Raw genomic sequence first — 26029 nt, forward strand, 5'->3', positions numbered from 1 at the left:
AAGGGCTCATCCAAGAGCCAGGCTACTCGGGAGGCTTGGTGCTAGGAGAAATGCTCTCTGCCCAGCCAGGGAGCCAGCTCAGCCTGATGGATAGCACTGTATTTTTAGGCCTCGAGGCAACATGGGTACAGCCACGTGTACCCGGCTCGTGTCGTGCTGCCTGGGGGCTGGCAGCGCAGCCACTTAACCAGGGTCAATATTTTGTTGTTCTAAAAACCTAAAAAGCATAAATCCTCGTGCTGTTTTTTTTTTTTTTTCTTGAGGTCTTGCAGCAGTTCTCATGCAAGCTTCTTTTCTAGAAGTGCTTTTCAGAGTATATGTGGCTAGTTGCATTGCTTATGTGCTTTTGTGAGCAGAAAGAGGAGCGTGGGCTCATGTTGATCATACTGGAGGCATTCCGGGAACGCGGAGACACAAGGAGTGGTGATTTCCTTGTGATAAGGTAGCACTAAATGCGTTGAGTCGAATGCATGCGAAAGCACTTCTGGTAATAACACATCCTTTGCTCTTTCTTCATAAAAATAGGTTCCCAGATTCTGATGCGCAGAGCAGGAAAGCTAGCAGCAGGAGCAATTAGTGGCAGTTCCTAAATGGGGGTCTTGATCCTCAGCCTGGAGTGGGAAGAAAGTAGTGGGTAATGGCTGTGCCTTTATCTGGCCTGAAAATGTGTGCTTGACTGAGCAGATGTAAGAAAGAGGGTGTGTATAGAGGGGACAACTCCATGTATAGTTTCCAGTTTTGTGGCGTGCAGAGATAGAGGATTTCCTGTCCTGGAGCCCGTGACAAAGCTGTTGTGCTTGATAATCTCTAGTGGGCTTTTGGTGATGTACTTTGTGGAGAAACTTAACTTTTTTTTTTATCTGAACCTGGATACCTGGAGCCTAAAAGCTGTTGGTCCAGAGCCCTCTTGTAGCGAAGTGTTTTGCGTGCATTGCTCGTGAGAGGAAAACCTGGGGGCACAATTATAACAGTGCCCGTGTCACGAGCAGCTTTCTGGCACTGCGCTCTGGCTGGCGGAGAATGGATTCCAGCTCTCACTTAAAAATAGAGAGCTTGTATGCGTGCCAGGGAATGGCAAAAGGGGAGGGCAGGGTTATGCAGAGGTGTTCAGCTGAGCCTGATCTCGTACTGAAGGAGGCTTGGGAACAAGACTTGTGGGTAGGCTGGGAGAGCCTTAGAAGTGAAGATAAGGAGTAATGTTCTTGGTTTCTGCTATCTGGTGGGAAGCTGTAAAGGAGATAACACTGGTGCCCGGTGAGTGTACAAGATGCAAGTTGTAAAGCTGGAGAGTCTGATTAGGTAGCGGGACAGAAAGCTTTAGTGTCAGTGGTCAAAGGTGGAAACAGCCAGAGACTGTGTGGTACCTGTTGCTGGAGACGTTCTGAACCAGGCTGAATTTGCTGCTGAGGAACCTGATCTAACTTGAAGTTCAGTTCTTTTTCCAGCAGAGCAGTAGACTGGAGACCTCCAGGGGCTACTTGCCCAGAGAGATGGTGGATGCCCCGTCCCTGAAGACAAGGTCAGGCTGGATGGCTCTCTGAGCAACCTGTTCGAGTTGTAGATGTCCCTGTTTGTTGCAGGGGAGTTGGACTAGATGATCTTTAAAGCTCCCTTCCAAATCAAGCAACTCAATGATCCCTTCCCATAGTTTTCCAGTAGGTTGTGTGCTGTTTGTGGGTTGAGGTCTTGGGAGGCTGACTGGATGTGAGAAAAGGGGATTTTGTGGTGACAAAAGTAACTATCATTCATGTGACCCTGGAAGAATATGTTTTCTCTGTGGGGAGGGATTGATACCACATTAAGATTGGATATTGATGCTCCACGGAAGATATCTCCTGCTGGTTGAGGCAGCTGTGTAAGCAGCTGAGTTTACCTTAAAGGGAAATTTTCCCATCTCCTAGGGTATGGCATACAGTCTGTAATAGTGGGATGGATTGGACAACGCTGTTTAGTGAGAGCTCTGTGCAGCTAATTTAAATCCCTGTTGCACATGGTGGGGGACAATGTTCAACGGCCAGGATTTGATGTTTGTCTTGTGATCATCTGGCATGACTGTTCCCATTGCTTAAGCTGATGTCTTTGCCAAAGGGATCTCTGGCTTCAATTTCACTCCTCTGGGAGGAAGCATCAGTGCAATTCATATCAGTCTTCCTGGAAGAGCTGCAATGTCCTTATGAGGCTGCAAAGATGACATTTTCTTTTTCGTTCAATTACCTTTGGAAGCATAGCGCGTGCAAACAGCTTTGTGCAAGTCAATTCTGTTCCTGTTTCTCAAAAGAGGCTTGAAATCATTGGTTTCCATCAACTTTGACAGAGATCTCTACGGTGTGAGATACTATTTTTTTTTTAAACAAATGAAAAAGCTTCATATAAGTTCAGTGGCAGCAAGTGACTGCAGAAGAGATAAGATCCAGCCTGCCTTGAAAGGTGGAGCTGGGCTTGCATGGTCCCGTGCAAGTCGGGGCAGGAGCTCTGGATGCTGAGGGCGGTCACCCTGGGGAACATGGATCCAGAGGAGGGACCCAGGGAGATCAGCCTTAGTGACTGAGTGCTTGGGGAGGTTTTGGTTGTTCTTACTGTTTCCGAAATTGGATTGAGTTCCGAAAGAACCGTTTGATATTAGAAACACAAAAGAAGCGAGGGTTTGAAAGGGTCTGTCTTTTCCTTTAAGCAGTGTTTCCTAAAGCAGGTCGTGACCCTCTTATGGAAGAATTTGGCAGCTGCTATCTGAAGGGCTGGAACTGGAGCTGAGATCCTACAGAGGTGAAAGTAGGGGGTTATTAAACAGGCCCTAACACCCACCCAGGGTCTCATTCCTTTCTCTCCTTTTCTGCAGCCATCACCAAAATGACCTCCTGCTTTTCAGGAACAGAGCAGCAAGCATTTGGCTGTGCCCGGTTTTCATTGTTTCTCTAAGCCGTCCCGCTGGAAGAGATTAACTAGGAAACGGATTTTCTCGAAAGCCCAACTTGGGGGTGGCAGAGGGAAGAGCCTCGGCACTGACCTTGGTCGGAGTGCCTGGGGGAGGGCAGCGTGACCTGAGCACGGAAACATGAAGCTGGGGCTGAGCAGTTGGCTCTGATGGCAGCTAGGAGCATTGATTTGTCAGAGCCTTGCCACCCCAGTATACGTTGCCCTTGTGTTGTTTGTCATCCAGGTTCAATTTCAGCAGCGGGAAGATTGCTTCTCCCACTTTTCCCCGTGTATTTGTCACCTGCTCCTAAACTTTCGAAAACTTCCTTGCCAATCATTTTCTTTCTGTTGGCATCCTTCTCTGCTTCTGTGCTCGTGCTCGGCATCCTTGCTGCAGCTTCTCTCCTTTCTTTTTCTTGCCACCCTGGAACTCAATAAACAAATTGTGTGGCTGTAAGTCCTTAAGTGGCTGTGTTGCTATGTTTTCTGTGCTCTTCGGAGAAGCATGGAAACCTGTCTTTGTTCGGTCCCAGGAGCACGGCACGCCGCTGCTGCTACCAAAGAGCAGCTTGCTTGTGGCACATCGAGCTGCAGCTTGGTTTAATCCTTGCTTGATACGCTTTTGAGATTTCATTGTTTCTCTATAATTAAGTGCTACAGCGGGGCTGAAAGAAATGACGAATTAGCAGGAGAGGGGGGGAGCGGGGAGAGCAGGTGGTGATCGAACCAAGAGAAGCGGGAGCAGCAGGGAATGGATGGGGAGGAGCCTCGAGTTGAGATGGTTCCCTGCCATGTGCCCGGAAGGATTTAGTTTTGGATTTCATTATTGTTCAAATAATGTCATACGCCCATAGGAGATTGAGTCCTCGGAGGCTGGGCATTGTCCAGGCACTTAGTGAGAAGCAGTGTTCGCCCTGAAGTTCTAGCAGGCCTGGATGAGGGAGTGGAACAGAGCTGTAGCACGGTCCTGTTTCTAATTATTCTGCATCCATTGTTTCTGGTAGTAACATCTTTAAAAATAAATAAATGAGAACACAGAGCTGCTCTTTGTGTAGTCATTTCTGTAAAGCCCTGGACTTGAACTCTCTTCTCACGAAACATTTCATCTACAGCAGTGCCTGGATCTCCTGCAGTGGTGCCACATATGGATTCGAAGTAGCATCTCCACTGATCAGGCTGGTACCAGCTGGGTTTGAGCAGCACAGAAATGCTGGTGAGCCACACTGTGGAGTGCTGCTGCTGTGAGCGTCTGAAATCCAGGAATTCTTTGAGTCAGATGCTGCTGTGTTGGTGGTGACTGTGTGGGTAGCTCTAGGACCAAGTTTCCAGTGCAAATCTGACTGAAGAGCAAGAAGGTTTATGTTGCAGGACAATCTTCTGAGGTGCACGGTCCAATACAGAGGTGTAATTGTACAGCATCCAGCTTGTGTTTTCATCTCCAGTCTGTTATGATGTGTCGAGGCATCCAAAGAAAGCAGGCACAATACTAGAGCTTTGAATGTGTCAGCGGCAGCATTTCCCCCACCACATCCTTCTCTCCAAATTGGAGAGGTATGGATTTGAAGGATGGAGTGTTCGGTGGATTAGGAACTGGTTGGCTGGTGGCAGCCAAAGGTTGTGATTCATGGTTCTGTTTCAGGGTGGAGGCCGGTCACGAGTGATGTTCCCCGAGGCTCAGTCTTGGGACCAGTGCTCTTCAACATCTTTATCTGTGGCATAGATGATGGAATCAAGTGTACCCTCAGCAAGTTTGCAGATGACACCAAGCTGAGCGGTGCAGTCGATACGTTGGAGGGAAGGGAAGCCATCCAGAGGGACCTGCACAGGCTGGAGAAGTGGGCCCACGAGAACCTAATGAGGTTCAACAAGGCCAAATGCAGGGTGCTGCACTTGGGCTGGGGCAATCCCAAGTATTGATACAGCCTGGGAGAAGAACTCCTCGAGAGCAGCCCTGCAGAGAAGGACTTGGGGGTCCTGGTGGACGAGAAGCTGGACATGAGCCAGCAGTGTGCGCTGGTGGCCTGCAGGGCCAACTGTGTTCTGGGCTGCATTAAAAGAGGAGTGGCCAGCAGGGAGAGGGAGGTGGTGGTCCCCCTCTACTCGGCTCTTGTGAGGCCCCATCTGCAGTACTGCGTCCAGGCTTGGGGCCCTCAGTACAAGAAAGATGTGGAGCTCTTGGAACGAGTTCAGAGGAGGCCACCAAGATGATCAGAGGGCTGGAGCACCTCTCCTTTGAGGAAAGGTTGAGGGAACTGGGCTTGTTTAGTTTGGAGAAGAGAAGGCTCCGGGGAGACCTCATTGTGGCCTTCCAATACTTGAAGGGAGCGTATAAACAGGAGGGGGAATGATTGTTCACGAGGGTGGATAGCGGTAGGACAAAGGGGAATGGTTTTAAACTGAGACAGGGGAGGTTTAGGTTAGATATTAGGAGGAAGTTTTTCACTCAGAGGGTGGTGATGCACTGGAACAGGTTGCCCAGGGAGGTTGTGGATGCCCCGTCCCTGGAGGCATTCAAGGCCAGGCTGGATGTGGCTCTGGGCAGCCTGGTCTAGTGGTTGGCGACCCTGCACTCAGCAGGGGGGTTGAAACTCAATGATCATTGAGGTCCTTTTCAACCCAGGCCATTCTATGATGATTCTGTGATTCTTCTGGGATCTCACTTTCTTAAGGAATAACAGTTACAAATGTTTACTTCTTTTGTTCTGACTTCCGTAAGTCTGTTGCTGCAGGGAGACTTGCAGTATGATGAAATGCAAGCATAAGGCTTGCTTTGGGACAGTTGCTGCATATTTAATGTTACATGTGTTGCAGTCCTGCTGCTGGCAGTCTAGCAAACCCCTTGTCTAAAACTCCTGGATTTCTTCTATCATCTCTATCCTTTGCTCAGAAGTCCTTATGTGTGCTCAGGCTTCACTGTCAAAGCTCCTGGTAACTATTCTTGCCCCTGTTGTGCTTTTCTTCCCCCTGAGCATCTCCTGGTAGCTTTGTTTCGCGCTCTGCTGGGAATAGTCCCTGAGAATTAAAAGAGTTATGAGTAACAAATAGTCTTGAACTTCTGAAAGCCCCATTCGGTTCATGAAACAGTTCAGCTTGAGCAGCCCTACTGTTTTGTGTTCTGCACTCTGCTGCTTTCTGCCTTTAGAATGGAAGCTCTTAGGTGCAGCAAATAACTGGCAAGCTGGAGCTATTGCCCAGAGTCTGCTTGCAACAACATGAAGTGAAGCGAAACTCCTGCGAGCTGGTGCTGGTTGAAGATGAGAGGAGCAAGTTCAGAGCTTTCACTCTTGTTCCAGTGCGACTTTGGATGGAACAGGTTTTCTTTTAAGACTGGATTTCAATTTCTGCCTCCAACCTGGCGCTTAGTATTTGAGTTTGGCTGTGAGTTGGTGTCTCTTGCTGGGAGATGTTTGCTGCAGAGAGCTTCCTTAGCCTTTGCATGGAGACTGCCAGCTTTTGCCCCTGCTTTATCTGAATGTCCTAGAAAGGTTCTTTGCAGAAGTGTCGTGGTTGATCTGTATTGAAGAATCAGGAGGTAGGTTGTACGGTGCTAAAATGGGAGAACCTCCTAAAACAAGTGTGTTATGCCAAAATGCAGAATGGATGTTCTCCATTATCCCAAGCGTGTTCAAAACATGAACACAATGAACTGTGTTATTTCATGAACACGATGTCTGTGTTTTTTTTTAATGGCATTTTCATAAAATGCTGGCAATAGGAAATTCTTGAGCTTTTTCTCACTTATCCGACTGCTTTTCTTACTCTGGAATTGATTCCTTTCCAGTGCAAATGTGACGAATCGAGATCAAGGTAGAAAGCAAAGCAACGAGGTGTCCTACTGCTAAGATGCAAACATTGCAGCTCTTTCCAGGGGCCCTTAAATACAGTCTGTAATCACTTTGGTGGTTTAAATCTCACTGTTGCACGCTCCTTTTGATAACAAGGGATATGATATTGCTGAGCTGTTTAAATGCAGAACTTCTGTGCCTGCTTTTACCAGTTTGAACGGCTTCAAATGACAGCGTTTTCTCCCTGTTTGAATTTAAATGTTCTTTGGTTGAGGTTTTCGACCCAAATACCAAAGTATTGTGCCACTAGCTGAAAACTGGAGCTGAACAGGCTTGAACGAAGCCTGCCTCGTGCTGTTGCATAAAACAAGAGGGGAGCTGTAAAGAGAATTAGTACATACAACTATTTGAAAAATGTCATTAGTGCTGGTAGCAAAGAGTATGGCTTGTTTCAACACCCGGGGTGAACACATCAGGTTAAAAGCATGACCTCAGTGGCTTTTCTTTTAAAAGAATCAGCCCTCTGTTAGAAGTAAACTGGAGCAATTTTTTTTTTTTTTTTCTGCATAGCTGTAATGGTTCCTCATGAAGACCCCTTGTTTGTGCTGGGTTAGCCCAGCTCTTAGATGCAGCAGCAGTGCTGTTGAGTTGCATGGAGTCCAAGGGGGTCGGTGCCTATGGGTGGGCTTCCCTGGGTTGTCACCTGGCTCTGCTGTCTCTAGTAACGGGCACTTGTCACTTTGTTGTCTGACCTCCCTTCCTTCCTGCAGGAGTCCTGTAGGATGATGTTAACCATCTCTTTCTCCCACCCACAGGGAGCGGAGCGACAGCTGTGGTGCAGGCAGCCTTCTGTGTTCCAAAGAAGGAGAAGGTGGCAATTAAACGGATCAATCTTGAGAAGTGTCAGACGAGCATGGATGAACTCCTGGTATGCAACCCAAACGGTCTGGCAAATTGTGTTTCAGCTCACATCATCTGTTTGCTTGCCGAGTGCCTTTAAAGGACCTCTCTTGAGGTGGTGAGAGAGGACCTGGCTGATTTTGCTGGAGGCAGTCCGATTGCTCTGGCTGTGGGACACGGTCCTTAAGAAAATGTTAAAAAGATCAATTGTTGGAGAACTTCAAGCTGCTGTTTAGAGCTAAGCACTCTGTGTAATCCCTTTGTTTTGAATGTGCAAGTGTAAAGCTCAGCTGCCTGCGCAAGAGCTGTGCAGTGAGAGCTAAGTGCTTCTGGAAACTTTATGATTTAGGGGAGTGGTTTTTGCTTTCTCTTCCTGTCCTGTAGTTCTTTACATTCTCTCCTTCACCTGTCAAGAGGGAAACTGAATAAACTGGCTTTATTTCCTAATCTGTTGATAGTATTGATGTCGGTTGAGGGATCCCTGATGTATTACAGGCTGCCACGTGGAAACACTCACTGATTCTCAGTTCAGGACAGGAGATAGAGTTACAGATCTGGAGGAGTCTGTACTTTTCTTCTGATGTGTGCCTCTGAAGATTTTCTCAATGGAAAATAACTTCAGACACGTAGCCATGGTAACTAAAATTTGCTTTCTGTTATTAGGCTTGTATGTTGATGGGATTTTCCTGCTATGCTATGTGTGAGAGCTGGTGTTTCTAGTGCAGCTGCCTTCACGTTCATCTCACATGTAGAAGGTGCCTGGGTTTAAGCCAGCCAGAGAGAGGCATTCTTATGAACACGGTGTCCACACTGAAGCTGTGAAAGATCTCTTGGATAAAACTTTCCATAGTAAATAGTGATCAGCAGGGTCTGAGGAGAGGCAGGGAAAAGGTCTTATACCACCTTTCCTATTAAAGCAACTCTCCAGGAATTTCTTAATCCTTCCTGTCTTTCCGTTTGCATCCTCACAGCTTCTGTAGTGTTAACCCAGATGCTGATTTTGGTGATCGCAGTGGGAAAGTAGAACAGAGACAGAATGCAGGTGTCCTGGCTAGTTCTACCCATGTGTAATTCTCAGCAAGTCACTTGAACTACGCTTCCAGTTTCCATACAGTGACTAATGCTGTTTTTATCATCATAGGTATCTGCAAATATGCTCTTGTAAAGAGGAAAGGCTCCCTTCAAGCTGTCACGTTTTAATGTGCCTGTGAAGGACTCTGTGTAGGACTCTCTCTTAAGGTGACCTGCATTCAAACTCTCTTGCAACTCTTGTTAGCATGGGGGTTGTAGATTGCTTCCCTTTTCACAGTCAGTTTTTCTGTCTCGAGTACTGTCCCTTGGTACTCTTTTCAAGTCCTTTATGTGGCTTATCCCTACTTCTGTGCCTCAGAAGAGTGCCAAACAGAACTGTCACAATCTACTAATTGAGATTGTTAGTGTTTGAGTAATAGCCAGTTCCAGCTAAAAGGGTTAGGTTCTGAAAGATACGCTGCAGAGACTTGGCATGTAATTTTAGATAAGTATGTCTAATTGCATATTTTAAATCTCTAGTTGACCTGTTGCTCACAATGATTTTTCTTGTTATGGTAGGACTGCAATGAATGGCTCTTGTCAGGTCTCAGTTTCCAGTTTTGTTACCAGATCCAGTGCGGATCCTTCTGCATGCTTCTTTGTAGGTCTGTTGTGAAGGCAGACATTTATGTCTCAACGTAGTGTTTGCTAATGTCTGGGATGAAGGCAGGTCTTTCTGTACCTGCTTGTCAGACTCTTCATGACTTGCCTAGTAGCTTTTTATAGTCAACACACACGTGCTACATGGCTCCAACAGCAAACTTGGGCATGGCCTGTAAAAATAACCTCTTTAACAGTGAGATGTGCAAAAGTGAAGAGAACCCAATGGTAAGTAGCCCTCCAACCAAAACCAGTCGATCTCTTCTCAGATGTCACGTTTCTTCGGTGTGATTCAGCATGGTTTTATTCTAACAGCATCATACAGCTCCTTCAGAAGGTCAGCTCCTTCTTTTTCACTCCCATGTGGTAGTCTGACTGATTCTCTGTTTCCACATACCTCAGAAGACAAATTCTTGATCTGATCTTTGAAATAAGCCTCTGTGCCACGTCTTTAGTTGTGCTGCCAAAGACCGTAGCCCTTCTAGAAACTTGATTTGAGAAACACAGGTGAGTGATTAGTGCCTGATATTTCAGAAGAAAATGCAAGATTCGAGCTCTGGGCAATTTAGGGATAATCTCTCGCTGAACAAGTTCTTGTTCTGACATGTAAGAGCTCTTATGTATCCAGATTTAAACTGATCTCTTAATGATTTTTGAAAATTTATCAAAAATGCAACCGTGGTGACTTAAAATCATGGCAGGGTGGTCGGAGGAAAATGTTTTTGAGCTGCTGTAGCTTCCTGGGGCAGGGGTCACCAAGGTGGGTGTGTTTTGTGGGAAAGAGCCTTTTCCCTTGATTTGTTTTGAATTTCAGCTTATTGGATGTTGTTTCTCAGTGCAAGAGTCAAAAAGATGGAAGCTCCCGATCTCATCTCCATGTTTGCTTCTCCTCCAGAGTAAATATTTTCAAGGTTTTCAGTCTTGTAGTCTCCCTTTGTGGCAGTTTCCTAGATCTGTTTAATTACCTTTTTCTGAGCAACCATTTGTTATTGCAGGATAATTTTTTTTTCTCCATAGCCCATGAACGGGAGCCCTTGTGGAGTACACTTTTAAGAAGCAAGCGCAAAGAGAAATATGTTGAGTCCGTTCTAGTGGTGCGCTCCTTCCTTGCTTTCTCTTCTCTCCTAATGCTGTTAAAAGCATGAACTTGGGCTTTTATTAGATCCATTATCCTTCTCTTGCAGTGAAGGTATCCGAGCACAATAGTCAGCTTATAGGAAACTTTGTTCTGTCCCTCAGGCAGTAAATCAATGCTCTCATGTTACGGCAGTGCCCAGCCATCAGACAGTGATGTAGAAAGGAGAAAATCTGACTTCAAATCTGGTGGTTTTTTTTTTTTTCTTGTAATTCTACAGTGCTTCAGAGGTGTCTGGTGACAAGGGAATATAGGAGCACCTCCTAGCTTGTGGAGATGCCTCGCCTAGAGTGATTAAGCTGGTCTAATAGTAAGACTTGACTGATTAAAGGTATTGATTTTGTTCCTGGTATCTCCACGTACACTCAAGCAGCGTGGGCAGTCAGGGATAACCTGCATGCTTTGCAAACACTACATGACACTGTAGGTTACTGCAGTGGATTGATTTCTTTCTGTTAGAGTGTATGGAAAGGAGCAGTTTTAGGAAGGAGTGATTTTGTTGCACTGAGCAAGCCAAGTTGAGGCCATTCAGGTCTTCAGATGGAGTGATAATTGCTGTAATGAGCACAGACTGGGAGGCATAATGCTATTTAGAGATGTGGTTCTTTCTAGCCCAGCTACCAAATCAGGTAATACTAGTCAGGAATTGATTTTAATACTTGATTTCTTTCTTTTTCTTTCCTCCTGTACACTGGATGTTCACAGATCTTTCCTAGAAGGCCTATGACGTTCATCTGGAAGTACAATACAGCTTATTATGATTCCTGCTCACCAGTGTGACTGGGAAGCAGTGTGTAAGGAGAGCTGGTCAAATATGGTGATCATCAGTCTGCTACTAGTCTTGGGACTCGTCTAGTTGTTATTTCAGTTCCACTTCTTACTTGTCTTGCAACCCACAGTAGATGAAATGCTACTTAAGTTTGCTGAAAACAGCCAGCTCATGTTGTATTTCACAGCTGAATGTTGTTCCCTGCTGTGTTGCTCTTCCCTGTACTTTTCTATATGGAATGTAGTTACTGCAGTTGCTTTTCCTTGAAGCACAGTGGCATAATAGCTGCCTCAAAATAACTGTGCTTCAAGCTTTGTTCTTATGTAGATGTTTACTTGTGAAGAATTATTGATCTTAAAGGCCTTAAATTTCTTCTGTGTCTGTCAGGCTCAGCTTCATTTTCGTACAATTAAAGCAGAGTTGGCTTTCTTTCATCCACGTGGATTTTTCTTTGCCTTTGGAGAAGCAGATAATAGGATTTCTCTCTGTTTAGCAGTTGGTGAGAATGTTGAATAGCAAAGGGGAATGTAAGCAATGGGGTATTTCACAGAATGATGGAATCGTAGGGGTTGGAAGGGACCTTAAGAGATGGAGTCCAACCCCCCTGCTTAAGCAGATGGTACTCTATAATAGGTCATACAGGTAGATGCCAGGGGAGGTTTTGGTTAGATATCAGGAAAAACTTCTTTACAGAAGAGGTTGTTAAGCACTGGAATAGGCTCCCCAGGGAGATGGTTGAGTCACCATCCCTGAATGTGTTTAAAAATCGTCTGGATGTGGTGCTCGGGGACATGATCTAGCGGTGGGTTGTTAGTTAGAGCAGTATGGTCAAGTTGTGGTTGGACTTGATGATCTTGAAGGTCTTTTCCAACCTGAGCAACTCTATGATTCCATGATTCTATGTTCAGATGGGTCTTGAATATCTCTGTAGAAGGAAACTCCACAACCTCTCTGGGCAGCCTGTTCCAGTGCTCCATCACCTTACCGTAAAGGTCTTCCGCATGTTAGTATGGAAATTCCTATGTTCAAGTGTTAGGCCATTACTTCTTGACCTATAGCTACATATCACTGAGAAGAGCCTGGCCTCATCCATTTGCCTCCCACTTCCCTTTAGATATTTATTAATGTTCATCAGATTCCCCCTCAGTCTTCTTTTCCCCAGGCTGAACAGACCCAGGTTACTCGGCCTTTCCTCATTCAGGAGATGCTCCAGGGCCTTCATTGTCTTTGTGGCCCTATGGTGGACTCTAGGAGATCCGTGTCTTTTCTGAACTGAGGAGCCCAGAACTGGACACTGTAGTCTAAATGCGGCCTCACCAGGGCAGAGTAGAGGGGGAGGATCACCTCCCTCAACCTGCTGGCCGTGCTCTTTGTAATGCACCCCACGAGTCCATTGGTCTTCTTGGTCACAAGGGCACACTGCTGGCTCTTGGCCAACCTGTTGTCCACCAGAACACCCAGGTCCTTCTCCACAGAGCTGTTTCAGATTGGTCGTTCTCAACTGAGGGAGCGCTGCTGCCTCTGCAGTTCCCAGAGTGATTCAGTAAGAGGACAAGTTTGGGAGACGTGGCCAGAGTCCAGAGATGAACGTGACAGGTTTTGTACATAAAAGGAGAGAAGTGAGTGTACTACTTCCTTCCACTCCTGTGGTCAGAGGGTAAGGAAGCTGAGGGTAACAAATCTAACTACAATGGGAATATATGTCCTTTTGAATTTCATGGAATTGGCCTGGGGAGCTTGCTGCCAGTAATATGGAGATCAAACATTGCATGAGATTAAATAAATCAACCTATAGTTGAGAAGGTTAAATTAGATAGGATTTAAAAAAAGGATTATGAGCTCCCCTGGTTTAAAGCATCAGCCAACTGTTAACTGCCTGGGCTTAGTCAGAAGTCTCCCCTCTGGGCAGATAAATCTGTAACTGCTTGTTATAGGGTTTTACACCTTCTTTTGAAGACTTGGACAGGATATTGAACTGACTTTGATCTGACAGCGGTTCCTACAAGTGGATTAACTCGACCACAAGGTTGATGGGAACAAAGGAGCAGACTGCTGTAGACGTACAGACTTCATCCGTGTCTTTCATCTTATGGGAATTGCCATCATAGTTCCACTTCAGTCCTCGGGACCTTTACACTTAACTCCAAGGGGAGGAAAAAAGTCCTCAAGTGTCAGTGCTAGACAGTCTGACTTACAATAGATGGCCTCTGCATGGTTATTCAGTATGCTGCTATGTGTTTCTTGCACGGTGAGGCTGCAGTTGTACAGGAGATTTGAAGCTGTTGTACTGCTTGATTGTAGAGTTACCAGAGCAGCAACCACAGAAATCTTAATGAATGTACTGGTTGATGCTGTTTCCTGGACAACTTGTCGCAGCAATAGTTTGCTTCCCATCACCTAAGATTAAATTCTTTATGAAGACTTCTTATCCATTTCAGAAGTAGGTGTGCAATAGTTTCCTCTGTTGCTCTGGATGGGCTGATCTAATCCCTCTTTAGTTGTGCCAGTCACTCTCCATGTCTTGAGGTAAGGAATTGAACTGAATAATCTGGACAGGGAATTTGTATCAGAAGCTCAGATTTTGAGCTCTGTGCTTCTTCCTCATCTCCTTCAAATAATGATTCGTAAGGTGATAGAACATCCCATTTTCTTATGCTGATATTTAAAATGGGAATGAATCGATATTCTCAATTTCATAGCCTTTAAATAAAACCACTAGAATTTAACTTAAAGCAAAGCTTGATGGTTATATCTGCCTATAGAACCAGAGTTCTTAATCCCGCTTCCAAAGGACGAAGAAGAATTTATTGCCTTGTGCCTTGAAATTTCAGCTGGGGGGAAGTACTTTGCCATCCAAAGCTGGAGCATTGATGTATTCAGGGAAGAGCTTACATCTGACCTGCTTTGATTTCCACTTTCCTTCCTACCCCATTCTCTTGTGTCGTGATTGCCTTTGTGTGGGATAGCCGAGCCGACAGCTTTCTGGATTCCTCTAAACTTGCAGGTACCCACGTAAAAGCGGATTGCTTGTACTGCTTGTGTTCTGTCTATTGAGTTCGTGTCGACATGGAGAAGTAAAACCAAATAAAGCAAGATTTTTGTCCTTGTAGTTGAGAGCAAGTGTCTTTGTAATGTGCCTCAGGGGCAGATAAGCATGGAGAAAAGAAGGTGATAATGTGAACAGAAAATAGCAGTGAAAAAGGTTCAGCCAGCAGCTTGTATGCAGCTCCACCTGCTTTGTATCTCTGCTCTTGTTGACTCAAACTTCAGAGGGGAAACCGAATGTACTTCCAAAACAGCAGATCTCCAGAAGCGTGTCTAACTGACCCTACTCTGAGATAAATAGGTTTCCTATTATTGTAAATTATACTTTACAGCAGTTGTATTAGTGTTTCAGAAGCCTTGAAGTGCTTCCCTCATTGCCTGCAGAAGCACTGAAAACATTCATTAGAACCCTTAATGGAAGACGTGGGGGCCTTTATAGCTAACCCCAGTCTATTTGACAGTACAGTTATTTTTAATATCTAGCCTAGGGTGAGCGTGTAACCATCTCCAAACCATAGCCTGTGTCTAGGCATGTTTTTATCAGTAATTTGTTCTCCATGGCTCAGCAGAAGGCAGTCAAATTTATGGATCTTGAAATGGGGAATTGGCAGTGAGGCTGTGTCTCGTAACTGGAGGGATTTAGCATGGGGTGTGTATGTGTGTAAGCAACTGGCTGGAAGATCTGTCTACCAGGAGCTGCAGCTAGTTTGAGGAGCCGGTACCCATGAGCAGGAATAAAACATTTCTACTTCAAAACTTGTGTATGGCAGCCCCAATAAATATCCAGCGTTTAGCACTGACGTTACGTCAGGTGTGTAATAACTGATGAGAATTTTATTAGTTTTCCACCAGAGTTTAGATGCTAGCGAAAGTGAGGGCAACGCGGCAATAATTGAGCTCTTTCTTGGCGTGATTTGAGGATGGCAACGCCTTTGAGCAGGAGATGGGAAGGGGAACTGATACTGCTTTGTAGTGTTTGAAGAGCAGTTCTGCTGCGAGCTCTCTGAAAAGCTTTGGCCCCAGTATTGGAGCTGTGCTTCCCGCACCCCGAAGGACCATTGCTACATTCCATCCCCTCCTTCTCTTTCTGTAAGTAACTTTAGAGCAGAGCTCCCCAGTCATCCTTGACTAGGATCCCTTGGCTACAGCACTTCAGTCCTTGTGTTTGTAGTGCTGAAACACGGATTTGTATACAAGACAAAACTGGTTTCAATTATTCCAGGAAGCGTTCTAACCACAGAGCCCGCTGTGATTCGCCACGCTCATTCCAAGCAATGTATGCGGATTCTTGCTGGTGGCAGGCAGCGGTAGAATGAGGGGCAATGGGCAGAAACTGGAACACAGCAAGTTCTGTACTAACACAAGGAAGAACTTCTTCACTGTCGGAGTGACAGAGCACTGGAACAGCCTGCACCAAGAGGTTGTGGGATCTCCTTTTCTGCAGATACTCAAGAACTGCCTGGACACCTACCTGTGTGCCCTGCTGCAGGGAACTGCTTTAGCAGGGGGTTGGACTCGATGGTCTGTTGAGGTCCCTTCCAGCAGTTCTGTGGTTATTCCTTACTGGTAATAGTGAGAAAACACTGGAACCTGGGGGCCAGGATGTAGTTAATTATTCAGAGCCTTGCTATGCCAAGAACTGGCTTGATCTGCCACTGCACATCCACTAGCTGATGGTGTTTTGTCCCTTGGATAAAGCTTACTATGGTTTATTTTCCCTCTTCCTTTTTGTGCACTACAGCCTGTGACAAATGTAACTTTTTTTTCATTTCAGTTGTTATTTCCAGCCTGGGGAGCAGAGTGTGGTAATGAGCAAGAGAGGAAGTTCATGGAAAATAATAAAATAGTTACAAAATATCACAGAATCGCTGCAAAATGGTGTAATACAGAACTGACTGCATGGCAAAGACCTGATCCAGACCTAGTTTGTTAAATAAACTCGGTCCAGGCTTTATCTTGCTGTCTCCTGAACTGCAGTGGGATACACTAATGTCTATAAAGTATGTAACATATGTGTATGTTTTTTAACTACTCTCGTGATCTCCCAGGGTGCCTGTTCAAAATATTTTGAGAGGTTTAACTGAGATAAGATTAAAACCAGTGACTCTAGACCATTTCTGAGAATCTTGGCCTTGGGGAAGGGCTGGCCGATACGAGGACTAGAAAGCAGCGTCCTGCTTGCTTCTTTCCACCTGTTTTTTTTTTTCCTCTGGTGCCATTTGTGAACGTGTTTTTCTAATTGTCAAATGTTAAACATTTGCATGCATGTTAAAAAAAAATAAAAGTTTTAAAATTAAATTAACGCTTTAGATCAAATGGTAATTCCGGGTGCAAGGACAAAGGCTGTGTCAGGTTTATGGATTCCCAAGGGGTCCAGTCCAGTGCATTGAGCAAGTCTGATGTGATGCCAGGATAAGCAAATGAGTGTAAAACTCTGAGCTCAATAAGCTGAGTTTGGAGAGGTTGCACAAATCAGTGGCGTTGCAATGGGTGCTTGCAGACAGCTTCCTAAGCAACCAGGTTTTGTGCAAGAGCTATGGCAGAGGGCACGGAGCAGTCACTGAATCTGACCTGTGTTCATCCAGGTCCCCAGCTCTCACCCATCCCCTGGCAGAAACTGGAAGCAAGGAAAATAAAGCGGCTTTTTTATTGCCAACTTTGTATGTCGAGGGGTTTTCCTCTAACTGAAAGGCATTAGAAAACTCTGAAGGTGCTGATTTATTTCCTTTTTTGAAAAACGGCTTGACACGAGCAAGTGTTTGCAGGGAAGAGAGCTAGAGCAGTCCGAATAAGCAGAGGATATTATTTCAGGCTGTATTTATTTTCACAGAGTGGTTTTTAAGTCATCGTGTATGCTATCCTGACTTCAATGGCTTACTCCCCTGCTCTTCAAATATCCCTTCCTGTTTAGGATTCTTGTTTTAATCTTCTTATTGGAACTTCCTGGAAAGTTGGTGCTTCTGCTGGGGGAGCTGAAAGAGGAACCAACTGCATCTTGATTCCTCAAATACACCTACTCTGGAAAGCAGCATTAAACTGGATAAATCGATACCAGTGTGTTTCTGCGTAGCTGTGACTTCAAGCTGCGTGCCCCGGGGAAGCAGTGTGTGTGCACTTATGCTGTATTTAGTCAAAAGTGGAACCTCGTACGTGGGTAGGAGGGGAACTGACAGGGTCTGTGGGGCATTCCTGGGCATGGGTGAGTCCTCAGAGCATCCTCTTGTGTTTTGGTGCTTTGGGAAGAAGGGAGCAGGGCATGGCTGTGAGGTGGTCTTGCTCTCCTTCCCCTTGTGTCCAAGGCTGTGAAAAGTGGTGTCTGTGGTCAGTGGAGGAATGTCTTTAAGAGCAGGAGTTCAGGTTATCGGGGAAGGTGTGAGTCATGCTAGAGGCTACAGTCAGGCAAACTGGGGCTCTTGGCTGAGATTACCTGCCTGGCTGCAGCGCTGATGCCCAGATAGGTAGTGCAGGGTGCCAGGCTTGGCTTAATGGGTGGTTTTTGTCTGTGGGCAATCAAGAAACTGTGAGGCTTTGTCCAACGTAGTTATTAGTACTTGCATAATGAGAAATCGGTCAATGTTTTCTGTGATGTTGTTCCCCCTTTGTGAAACCTCAATCCTTAACCTGTACATGAATGCAAGAGTAAGCATGGTGAAAACTCAGGCAGTTTCATATCTGAACATATTTACTACTGGACGCTATCTGTAGTAGCCAACTACTTTCTAATTTCAAACTGTTTTCCCTATTCTTCCTGTACAACAAAAGATATAGCTGTCCTTTGTGCCCTCAACCTGATTGAGCTGAGCCATCTGCTTTCAAGCTGAGAAGAAACATTAGGGATGAGAGACCCTTTTTTTCCCAGAGGCGAATATTTCCCTTTTGCATCCAAATGCTAGTTTTTGACTGATTAAGCATCTGTTGTCTAATGGATCACTGAAAGAAATTGGTGGCATAAGCTGCTTAGGTAACACTGGTGAGTTTTCAGGGGTGTTCTGCTGTAGCTGAAAGCAACTGTTTAGGATCATTTTGTTGCTCTTGTCAAGAAGACTTCAATCCACTTCTGCTTTCTGTTAGTTAGAGAGATTGACAGGTAGAGCATCCTAGAATACCTTTGGGTTTGGTTCTAGGCATGATGCAGGCTGAGTATCAAAAGTTTCTGGATTTTCATTTTTGTGGTCAGCTCCTAGGTATGCTTTTCCTTCTCACCTTCTTTGAACATTGTATTTTGAGGGAGATAATTTTTTGTGCTCTGGGAATAATAATCACTGAGTCCAATTGCTAATATTTAATTTTTCTTTGCAGAAAGAAATTCAAGCAATGAGTCAGTGCCACCACCCCAACATTGTATCTTACTACACGTCATTTGTGGTGAAAGATGAGCTTTGGCTGGTGATGAAGTTACTTAGTGGAGGTGAGTGGTTCAATTTCTATACCTTGAAAGATGGCGTAAAAAGTTGACCAGTGTTTTCTCTTGTTTCCAGCCCAGGTTTCCTTCCCACTTCTGAATTAACATGCTTGAATGATAATGCTTAACTTCAACCCATTCAGCTCAGAAATAGCTTTTCATTTCATGTACGCCTGTATAATACCTACCTGCATGACTAACTGGTAGTCTTTTTTGACTCCTATTTTGTAAATTTGACAGTATCTTGTAGAATTGTTTTGTATACATATAATTGCTAAGTGACTCAGTTGAGTATTTGAAAACAGAAGGATGTGACTTCAGACACTGACAAAAGGAACACGGGTACAGATGTAGTAGTCGAAACCATCCTAAACTTCAAAACAACAGAAACAACAACAACAAAACTTTTGCATCTGACATTGTTTCTCATATCGCATTTACAAATGTTTCTTTGTCCTCTTCCATGAGCCTAGGGTAAACTTCTGAATTAGAGATATATGTAACCATCTCCGCTGAGCCCAGCCATTCCCACTAGCTTTAGAGTTGGGACTGTGATGTTAGGAACTCCTCTGGCAGGGCTGATGGCTTGCCCTTTTCTCACTTGGAGTTGGAGACCTGCATGGTGCTGATAGGTTGTTGGTAACCAGCCAGTCTATTGATTTCATTTACTTAGTTGTTGGCTGCCCTTGTGAGGAATTTAAATCACTTCCGTTTCAAAGCAGAACCGCTGCTCTAATGCCAGTCTGTGGCCTTACAAAGGAAGGGTAATATCATAGAATCATGCAATCACCAAGGTTGGGAAAGACCTTTAAGATCATCCCATCCAACTGTCCACCTATCACCACCAGTTCCCATTAAACCACGTCCCTCAGTACAATATTTAAATGTTTCTTGAACACCTCCAGGGGTGGTGACTCCACCACCTCCCTGCGCAGCCTGTTCCAGTGCCTGACCACTCTCTCAGAAAAGTATTTCCTAACGTCCAACCTGAATCTCCTCTGGCGCAACTTGAGGCCATTTCCTCTAGTCCTGTTGCTATTTATGTGGGAGAAGAGGCTGACTCCCACCTCACCACAAATTCCCTTTGGGTAGTTACAAAGAGCAGTAAGGTCACCCCTGAGCCTCTCTTCTCCATATTGAACAATCACAGCTCCCTCAGCTGCTCCCCATCAGACTTGTGCTCTAGACCCTTCACAGCTCTGTTGCCCTTCTGTGAACACACACCAAGGCCTCAGTGTCTTCTTGTAGTGAGGGGCCCAATGCTGAACACCGTACTTGAGGTGTGACCTCACCAGGGCTGAGTACAAAGGGATGATCACTTCCCTTGTCCTGCTGGCAACACTATCTCTGATACAAGCCAGGATGCGATTGGCCTTCCTGGGCATGCTGCTCATTTTCAGCCTGGTCTCAACCAATACCCACAGGTCCATTTTCTCTACAGAGTCTTCCAGCCACTCTGCCCCAAACCTGTAGCGTTGCCTGGGGTTGTTGTGGCCAAAGTGCAGGACCTGGCACTTGGTCTTGTTGAACTTCATCCCATTGGACTCGGCCCAGAGATCCAGCCTGTCCAGATCCCTCTGTAGGGCCTTGCTACCCCCAGGGCTGATCGACACTTTCCGCCAACTTGGTGTCATCTGCAAACTTACTGAGGATGCTCTCAATGCCCTCATCCAGGTCACCAGTGAAGATACTGAACAGGACAGGCCCCAATACTCACCCCTGGGGAACACCACTGGTGATGGGTTGCCAACTGCACGTGACTCCATTCACCACCACTCTCTGGACCTGGCCATACAGCCAGTTCTTTACCCAGCAAAGAGTGTACCTGTCCAAGCCATGGGCTGCAGCTTCTCCAGGGGATTTCTATGGGAGGCAGCGTTGGGCGCTTTGCTGAAGTGTAGGGTAGACTAAGTCAGCAGCCTTTCCCTCATCCACCGAGCAGGTCACTCCATCATGGAAGGAGATCATGCTGGTCCAGCAGGACCTTCCTTTCATGAACCCATGCTGGCTAGGCCTGGTCCATGTGGTTGTCCCCCACATGCTGTCTGGTCTCCCTCGAGATGATCTGCTCCATTACCTTTGCTGGCACCGAGGTCAGGCTGACAGGCCTGTAGTTCCCTGGATCCTCTTTACGACCCTGCTTGTAGGTGAGAGTCACGCTGGCAAGCTTCCAGTCCTCTGGGACCTCTCTGACCAGGATTGCTGATAGAAGATGGAAAGCAGCTTGGCTATCACCTCCACCAGCACTCCCTCAGCACCCTTGGGTGGATCCCGTCCGACCCCATGGACCTGGCAGTCCAGGTGGAATAGTAGATCTCTAACAGTTTCCACCTGAATCATAGGGGGTTTATTCTGCTTCCCATCCAAGACTTCCAGGTTGGGAGCTGCTTGATTTGTATAGTATTGTTCCTCAGAGCTGGATTGCTTTCCCACTTCTTCTAGGTGACAAAATAACTGCAATGCTTGGGGCGATTTCAAGTTACCACCTAGTTCACAGAGCCAGGGAAGCATCTCACTTCCTGGGTTTATTTTCTCAGGTGCTGTAGAAACAACTTCTTTAAGGGAGAAAATTGTAAAACTCCATATCAGCAATGCTAGATCCGATGTCATAATATTTTCCAGAATCCTTGTTTAAGTTGCCATCAAGAGAAGAAATGGAATTAAGTTTGGGATAATAAGAGGACCGTTGCCGAAGTCTTAGGCTGTCTTCAGGAAGACTTGATTTTCCTGGCATCCTAGAGAAAGGGAATTGGAAGCTGAAAAAATTCTCTTGCGTTTAAAAAAAAAATAAAGTAAAAAAAAAAAAAAAAAGGGCTTTTTTTCTGGCTTTTCTGCTCTTGGCTCAATACTGAAGACTGTAAAATGCCAGAAGATGTGGAAAAATCTGGCTAAACTTGTTGGCTTCTTCCCCAAAAGCTTGACAGTGACCATAAGCATGCATCTTTGAAGATCTTCTTCAGTATTTTAGCAGTTCTCTTGGGGGTGATGAAATTTCGTGCTGGCTTGAATCTTCTTTAAAGAGTTTTTGATGTCCCATGTGCTCATGTGTCATCAAGCAATACCCCTTACCTTCTCGGAGGGACACGTGACAGTCGGATCATTAAAGATGGGATTTCTGATTGTACGTAGAAAAGAATCCCTTGCCAATTTAGTACAGTTTTGCTGTTGTGTAAGAAGTGCCTATGGAAGACTTTCACAAACACAAAAGATGGCGTTTTAGGGGTACAGCAGCAATGTTCTTGGCCTTTTTCTGGAGAATACACAGCTCCCTTGAAGAAAATGAACGTTTTTGCAGTGGTTTTCTGTCAGTATTAGGCTAATTCTTGAACCTGTGAATGTTGCTTTCATTCTCATTTTTGTGTGTGTGGTTCTTTTTTTTGTGTAGTTGGGGGAAAAAAGACATCGCTCTTTGGACCATCTTTTCAAAGTACCACATAAAGGAACAGAAAAAGTCTAGAAAATAATCATAGCTTCAGAACTGTCCTCTTGGTGGAGAGGCACAACCTGTTTGTCTTGAATATTCACTTTGAATAGGCTTCCACATTATTCAGAGTGGTATTTGACCCCTCTGCATCTCTTGGCCTTAAGTGGAGAGCTGCCTTCAAGTAGTTAAGGTACAAAAATCTCTGGTTTGCTCTGCTGCACATGTTGAAGACCAAGGTCGTGCAATAAAAGACTGATTTTTCACTTGAACCAAAACATTTGGGGCCTGGGGGGAATTGCTAAAATACGCTTAGAGGGCAACTTGTCAGTTTTTATGCAGTAAGAAGACACCGTGAGAGGTAATTTTCATCCTTTTTCAGCTTACTATTTTTTCACGGCTGTACTTCAGAAACTGGATTTTAGATCTTACAGGCACGTTCTACAGGACAGTCCTGAGGATGGGTTAAGAAGCTTGTGTGTCAGAGCCTTCTGACTGAGGAACTTTTCCATTCGCTTTTAATGAAACTATTTCCAGTTGTTTTTAGGTTGAGGTTGATTTATATAACAAGAGATGCTTTAAGACCTGCTTTTCATTCCTTTCAGCTTATCAGTAGAAGATTGGCTAGTTCAGTGGTCATCTGTTACCCAGTGGGAGAAATAATGATCTGAATTTCTCAACAGGAAAAAGCTTTGGCTGTTTTATGAATCTGAAAGGGGGAAAAAAAAATGTAACGAGGTGCAGCCTAACTCTTTTTATTCCATTTAACCATTCACAGAGCGTGGGCTGAGATTTTTGCATCCAAGTTAGCACATCAAATCTGTTCTGATGCATCTTGGTTGTGGTTTTGTACCCTGAATTTTTTCTGGGTGAAAGTTCAGAATCTTGATATTTCTCTTCCGTCAGTTTTAACCTATGCTGGCATGTGTTTGATAGGCTGAAAGTAATTTAAATTTTAGCCTGCTTACGTGGACCTCATTGCTACGATGCAATGTTAAATGTAAGTCTCTGTTGTTGTAAGTGCCATTTAATTTATTTTCTGATTGCAGTCAATGTGTTGAAACTTAACCTTGTCACGTGGGTGAATGTTCTAGAAGCACCTCCAAGGGAAGGTACCCTCAATCCATGAAGCTTTGTCTGATAGAGGTGCCCTGCTCATCTGAGCAGCCAGAGAGAGCACTCCAAGGCAGCTTAATTGTCTGTATGACGTTGTCCCTCAAACTGAGCTTTTTATCTCCACTTTGCAAGTACTGTGTTGGTGGAAGATACTGCATTCCATCTTTGAACGTCGTCAGCAGCGAGGAGGTCATGTTCTGGTGAGCTGCTGGGGAGTACCCCGTGAGAACTGCTAATCTACATCAGGGCCAAGTCAGGCTGGTGGAAGTGAGCGCTGAAAGCTGTTAGAACTGCCTGATTTGACACCGAGGCAGAAGAGCAGCATAGATGTTCCTGACTGCATACATTGTGGCTGCGATGATATCCAGCTGGTAGCGATAAGGGGGTGCTGGGGTGTCCAGTTCCTCTGATGCCCTCTTTCAGATCTGACAACACAGGCCTGAGTCAGATTTGTGAACTATCTGCTGCTTGTTCCCTTCAGGAGAAACTGCAGACCCTTTCCTCTGAATTTCTGATGATGAAACTGTTTTTCAGGGATCTAAGCTTAGCAATGTCAACTTGGCACCCTGGCCTCTTGGTCCAATGTTACTCCAGACTAAACTTCAATAGCTATTTCTAGCCAGCTGCTGACCCGCTCTTTGCCTTGTTGGCATTCCCATGTCATGAGTTTTAATCGTGCCTTCTAAAGCTATCTGATGCCTGGTCCTGCTCTCCTCTGGCTTTTTAGGAGGAAGAGGAGCAGCTGTCCTTTTGTTCTTGTGCTTACCAGCAGATGAAACCTCCAAACATATTTAGAAAAAATTACAGTTTGAAAATGTGGAAATTTTTTTTCCAGATAGGGCTCTTAGATCTTCTGCCTTTTTAAAGGCTTGTAATTAAATCTACTGAGAAGATCGTTGTGTTGAAATAGTTAAACCTTTTCCAAAAGTTTTTAGAGTTATCTAATCAGCCTTTTAATTCAACTTTTCATCTTGATTTTGTGACGAAGTGCTTGGCTAGCACTGGCCATGCCCCCCCTTTTGCTCTGGCTTGCCCAAGTCCTAGGTGTCTACCAGGGACATCTTGTTCTACTCCTGCCATTTTAATCTCTGGTCATAACTTGGTGCTGGAATTAGGAGTGGCCAGATCAAAGTCAGAGGTTCTTAGAAATCCTCGTGCTGATGTTGAATTATTTTGTTAGGAGAGAGCTACGCTGTTCTGAGTCCCTCTGGAGGGTTTCTAATTTAATTTGTGTCCCTACAAATAAATTTCAAGCGATTAAGGATGGGATTGTAGGGACTGTATTTGATTACAGGATGTGGGGCTTGTAGATGCATCGCCATTCCTGGCCATAAAAAGAACAGCATGAAAAACAGTTTATTTTCTTCAGATTCCTTCTCTAAACATCTGTCCTAACACCAGTAGGCTGTCTTACCTCCTTCATTGTATTTTCTTGCTTCCTGCCGTAATCTTGTCTCTCTCACTCATCATGCAAGTACTCTAGAGAGAAAGGAGCAAGAAGTGGAAGTTTCCTTGGCTTTCTCCCCCTGTGCTGACGTGGTTTGAGTGGGGTTAAGAAACAACTCCAAAAGCAGAAGCCTCAGGGAGCTACGTAGGTGTCTTTTCCTTTGCTTTATATAACTTGTTCTTTCCTTTCCTTTAGTGTTCTTCTGCTGTGTCTGTGTACTTCAACCCCAGACCTGCTCAATCCAAGCAGCTGTTCCTCCTCCTTTAGTGTTTTATTCCTTGGTTTGTCAAAGGCTGACAAGATGCAGGTTTAATTCTTGGCTCTGGTGACAGGCTCACCGAAACCACTGGCTTCTCCCAAAATGCCTTAAGTAGCAAGGAACCTTGCAGCCTTCCAGCGCACAAAGATGCAGCATCGTGTTCAGCATCTGTATCCCTTAAATCTGAGGCAGATCTCAATTCTCTGAAAATTGGGTAATGAGACACTCCAGCACCGTTTCCCAGCCTTTTTGTGCCAGGCCTTTAAATGGCAAACTGACTTTAATGCAGATACTATTACGTTTTTGCTGGAAATGTTGGAGTGTCACGCTTTCTTGTGCTGATTGCCAGGCAAATTTAAAGGAGGAGGTGGCTTTTTTGCGTATAACTTTTCCTGCATCTGTCCTGTTACAGAGGTTATAGTGTAACATGCAAGATGTGGTTCCTACAGCAACCAGCTCTGCTGTGAGTTTCTTTTGCCTCTGGGGGCGTGTAAAATTCCAGCCATGTAATACCCTCGCATTTATCTGTAATCTTGCTCTAAACTGCTCCAGTTTTCCTGTCCTTTTCCGCTATAACGTCTTAGCCCCGTGTGCTGAAACATTAAGCAGGATGGCTGATGGCTGTCACGTGGCTGCTTTCCTCCTCTCCTAAGGAAAAACATTAGGAGCAGGCTTCCTAAATGCTGTTACCCGTGCTCACGGGTGTAGGTGAGGTTGAAGAAATGCGTTTTGGCCTCGGAGCAGGAAGCGCTGATGTTTGTGGTGGCTTGCTGTTGAAAGTGAATCAATGGAACAATTAGGACTTCTTACCCCAAGGGTGCGATTACACGAAAGTTTTCTCCAGCAGCGGAGCTGGTTTTAGAAGTTCCTGGCTGCTGGTTCTCCACCCTGCCTGGAAAACTGGATTAGTTAGTGCAGTGATCTCATTTACAGTATGGCTTCGTGAGCAGACACACTGGCACAACAAGGGAGGTGGTGAACTGCGGTGCTGGAACTCATTAGATCTCATTTTGCTGCTGAAGAAAACAACGGAGGAGCGCATAGTACAGGGCGTATTTTGAAGGAGATGGCTTTACTTGGTACGTGTGTGGGGGACAGGGCAGGACTGCAGTCACTAGGGTGGATTGCAAATGGTCTGCCAGATCTTAATCTACAAGAACATTGCC

The 26029-nt window shown here is 45.2% G+C and overlaps 1 protein-coding gene across 2 annotated transcripts in view; it reads left to right on the forward strand.

Annotated features, from left to right (window-relative positions):
• The window catches only part of OXSR1 (oxidative stress responsive 1), an 89325-nt gene that overhangs the window by 14074 nt on the left and 49222 nt on the right, over window positions 1-26029 (forward strand). The window contains exons 1-3 of one of the 2 annotated variants that reach the window (XM_021388056.1): window positions 1125-1254; window positions 7514-7626; window positions 18518-18626. In XM_021388056.1, the coding sequence (XP_021243731.1) occupies window positions 1197-1254; window positions 7514-7626; window positions 18518-18626 (280 nt within the window). In that variant the 5' untranslated portion in view covers window positions 1125-1196. Of the gene's footprint in view, window positions 1-1124; window positions 1255-7513; window positions 7627-18517; window positions 18627-26029 lie in introns of those variants that run through there. The other variant, XM_021388055.1, reaches the window with a different exon arrangement.

This window comes from Numida meleagris, chromosome 2 (genome assembly GCF_002078875.1).
Source record: "Numida meleagris isolate 19003 breed g44 Domestic line chromosome 2, NumMel1.0, whole genome shotgun sequence".
Taxonomy (NCBI): domain Eukaryota; kingdom Metazoa; phylum Chordata; class Aves; order Galliformes; family Numididae; genus Numida; species Numida meleagris.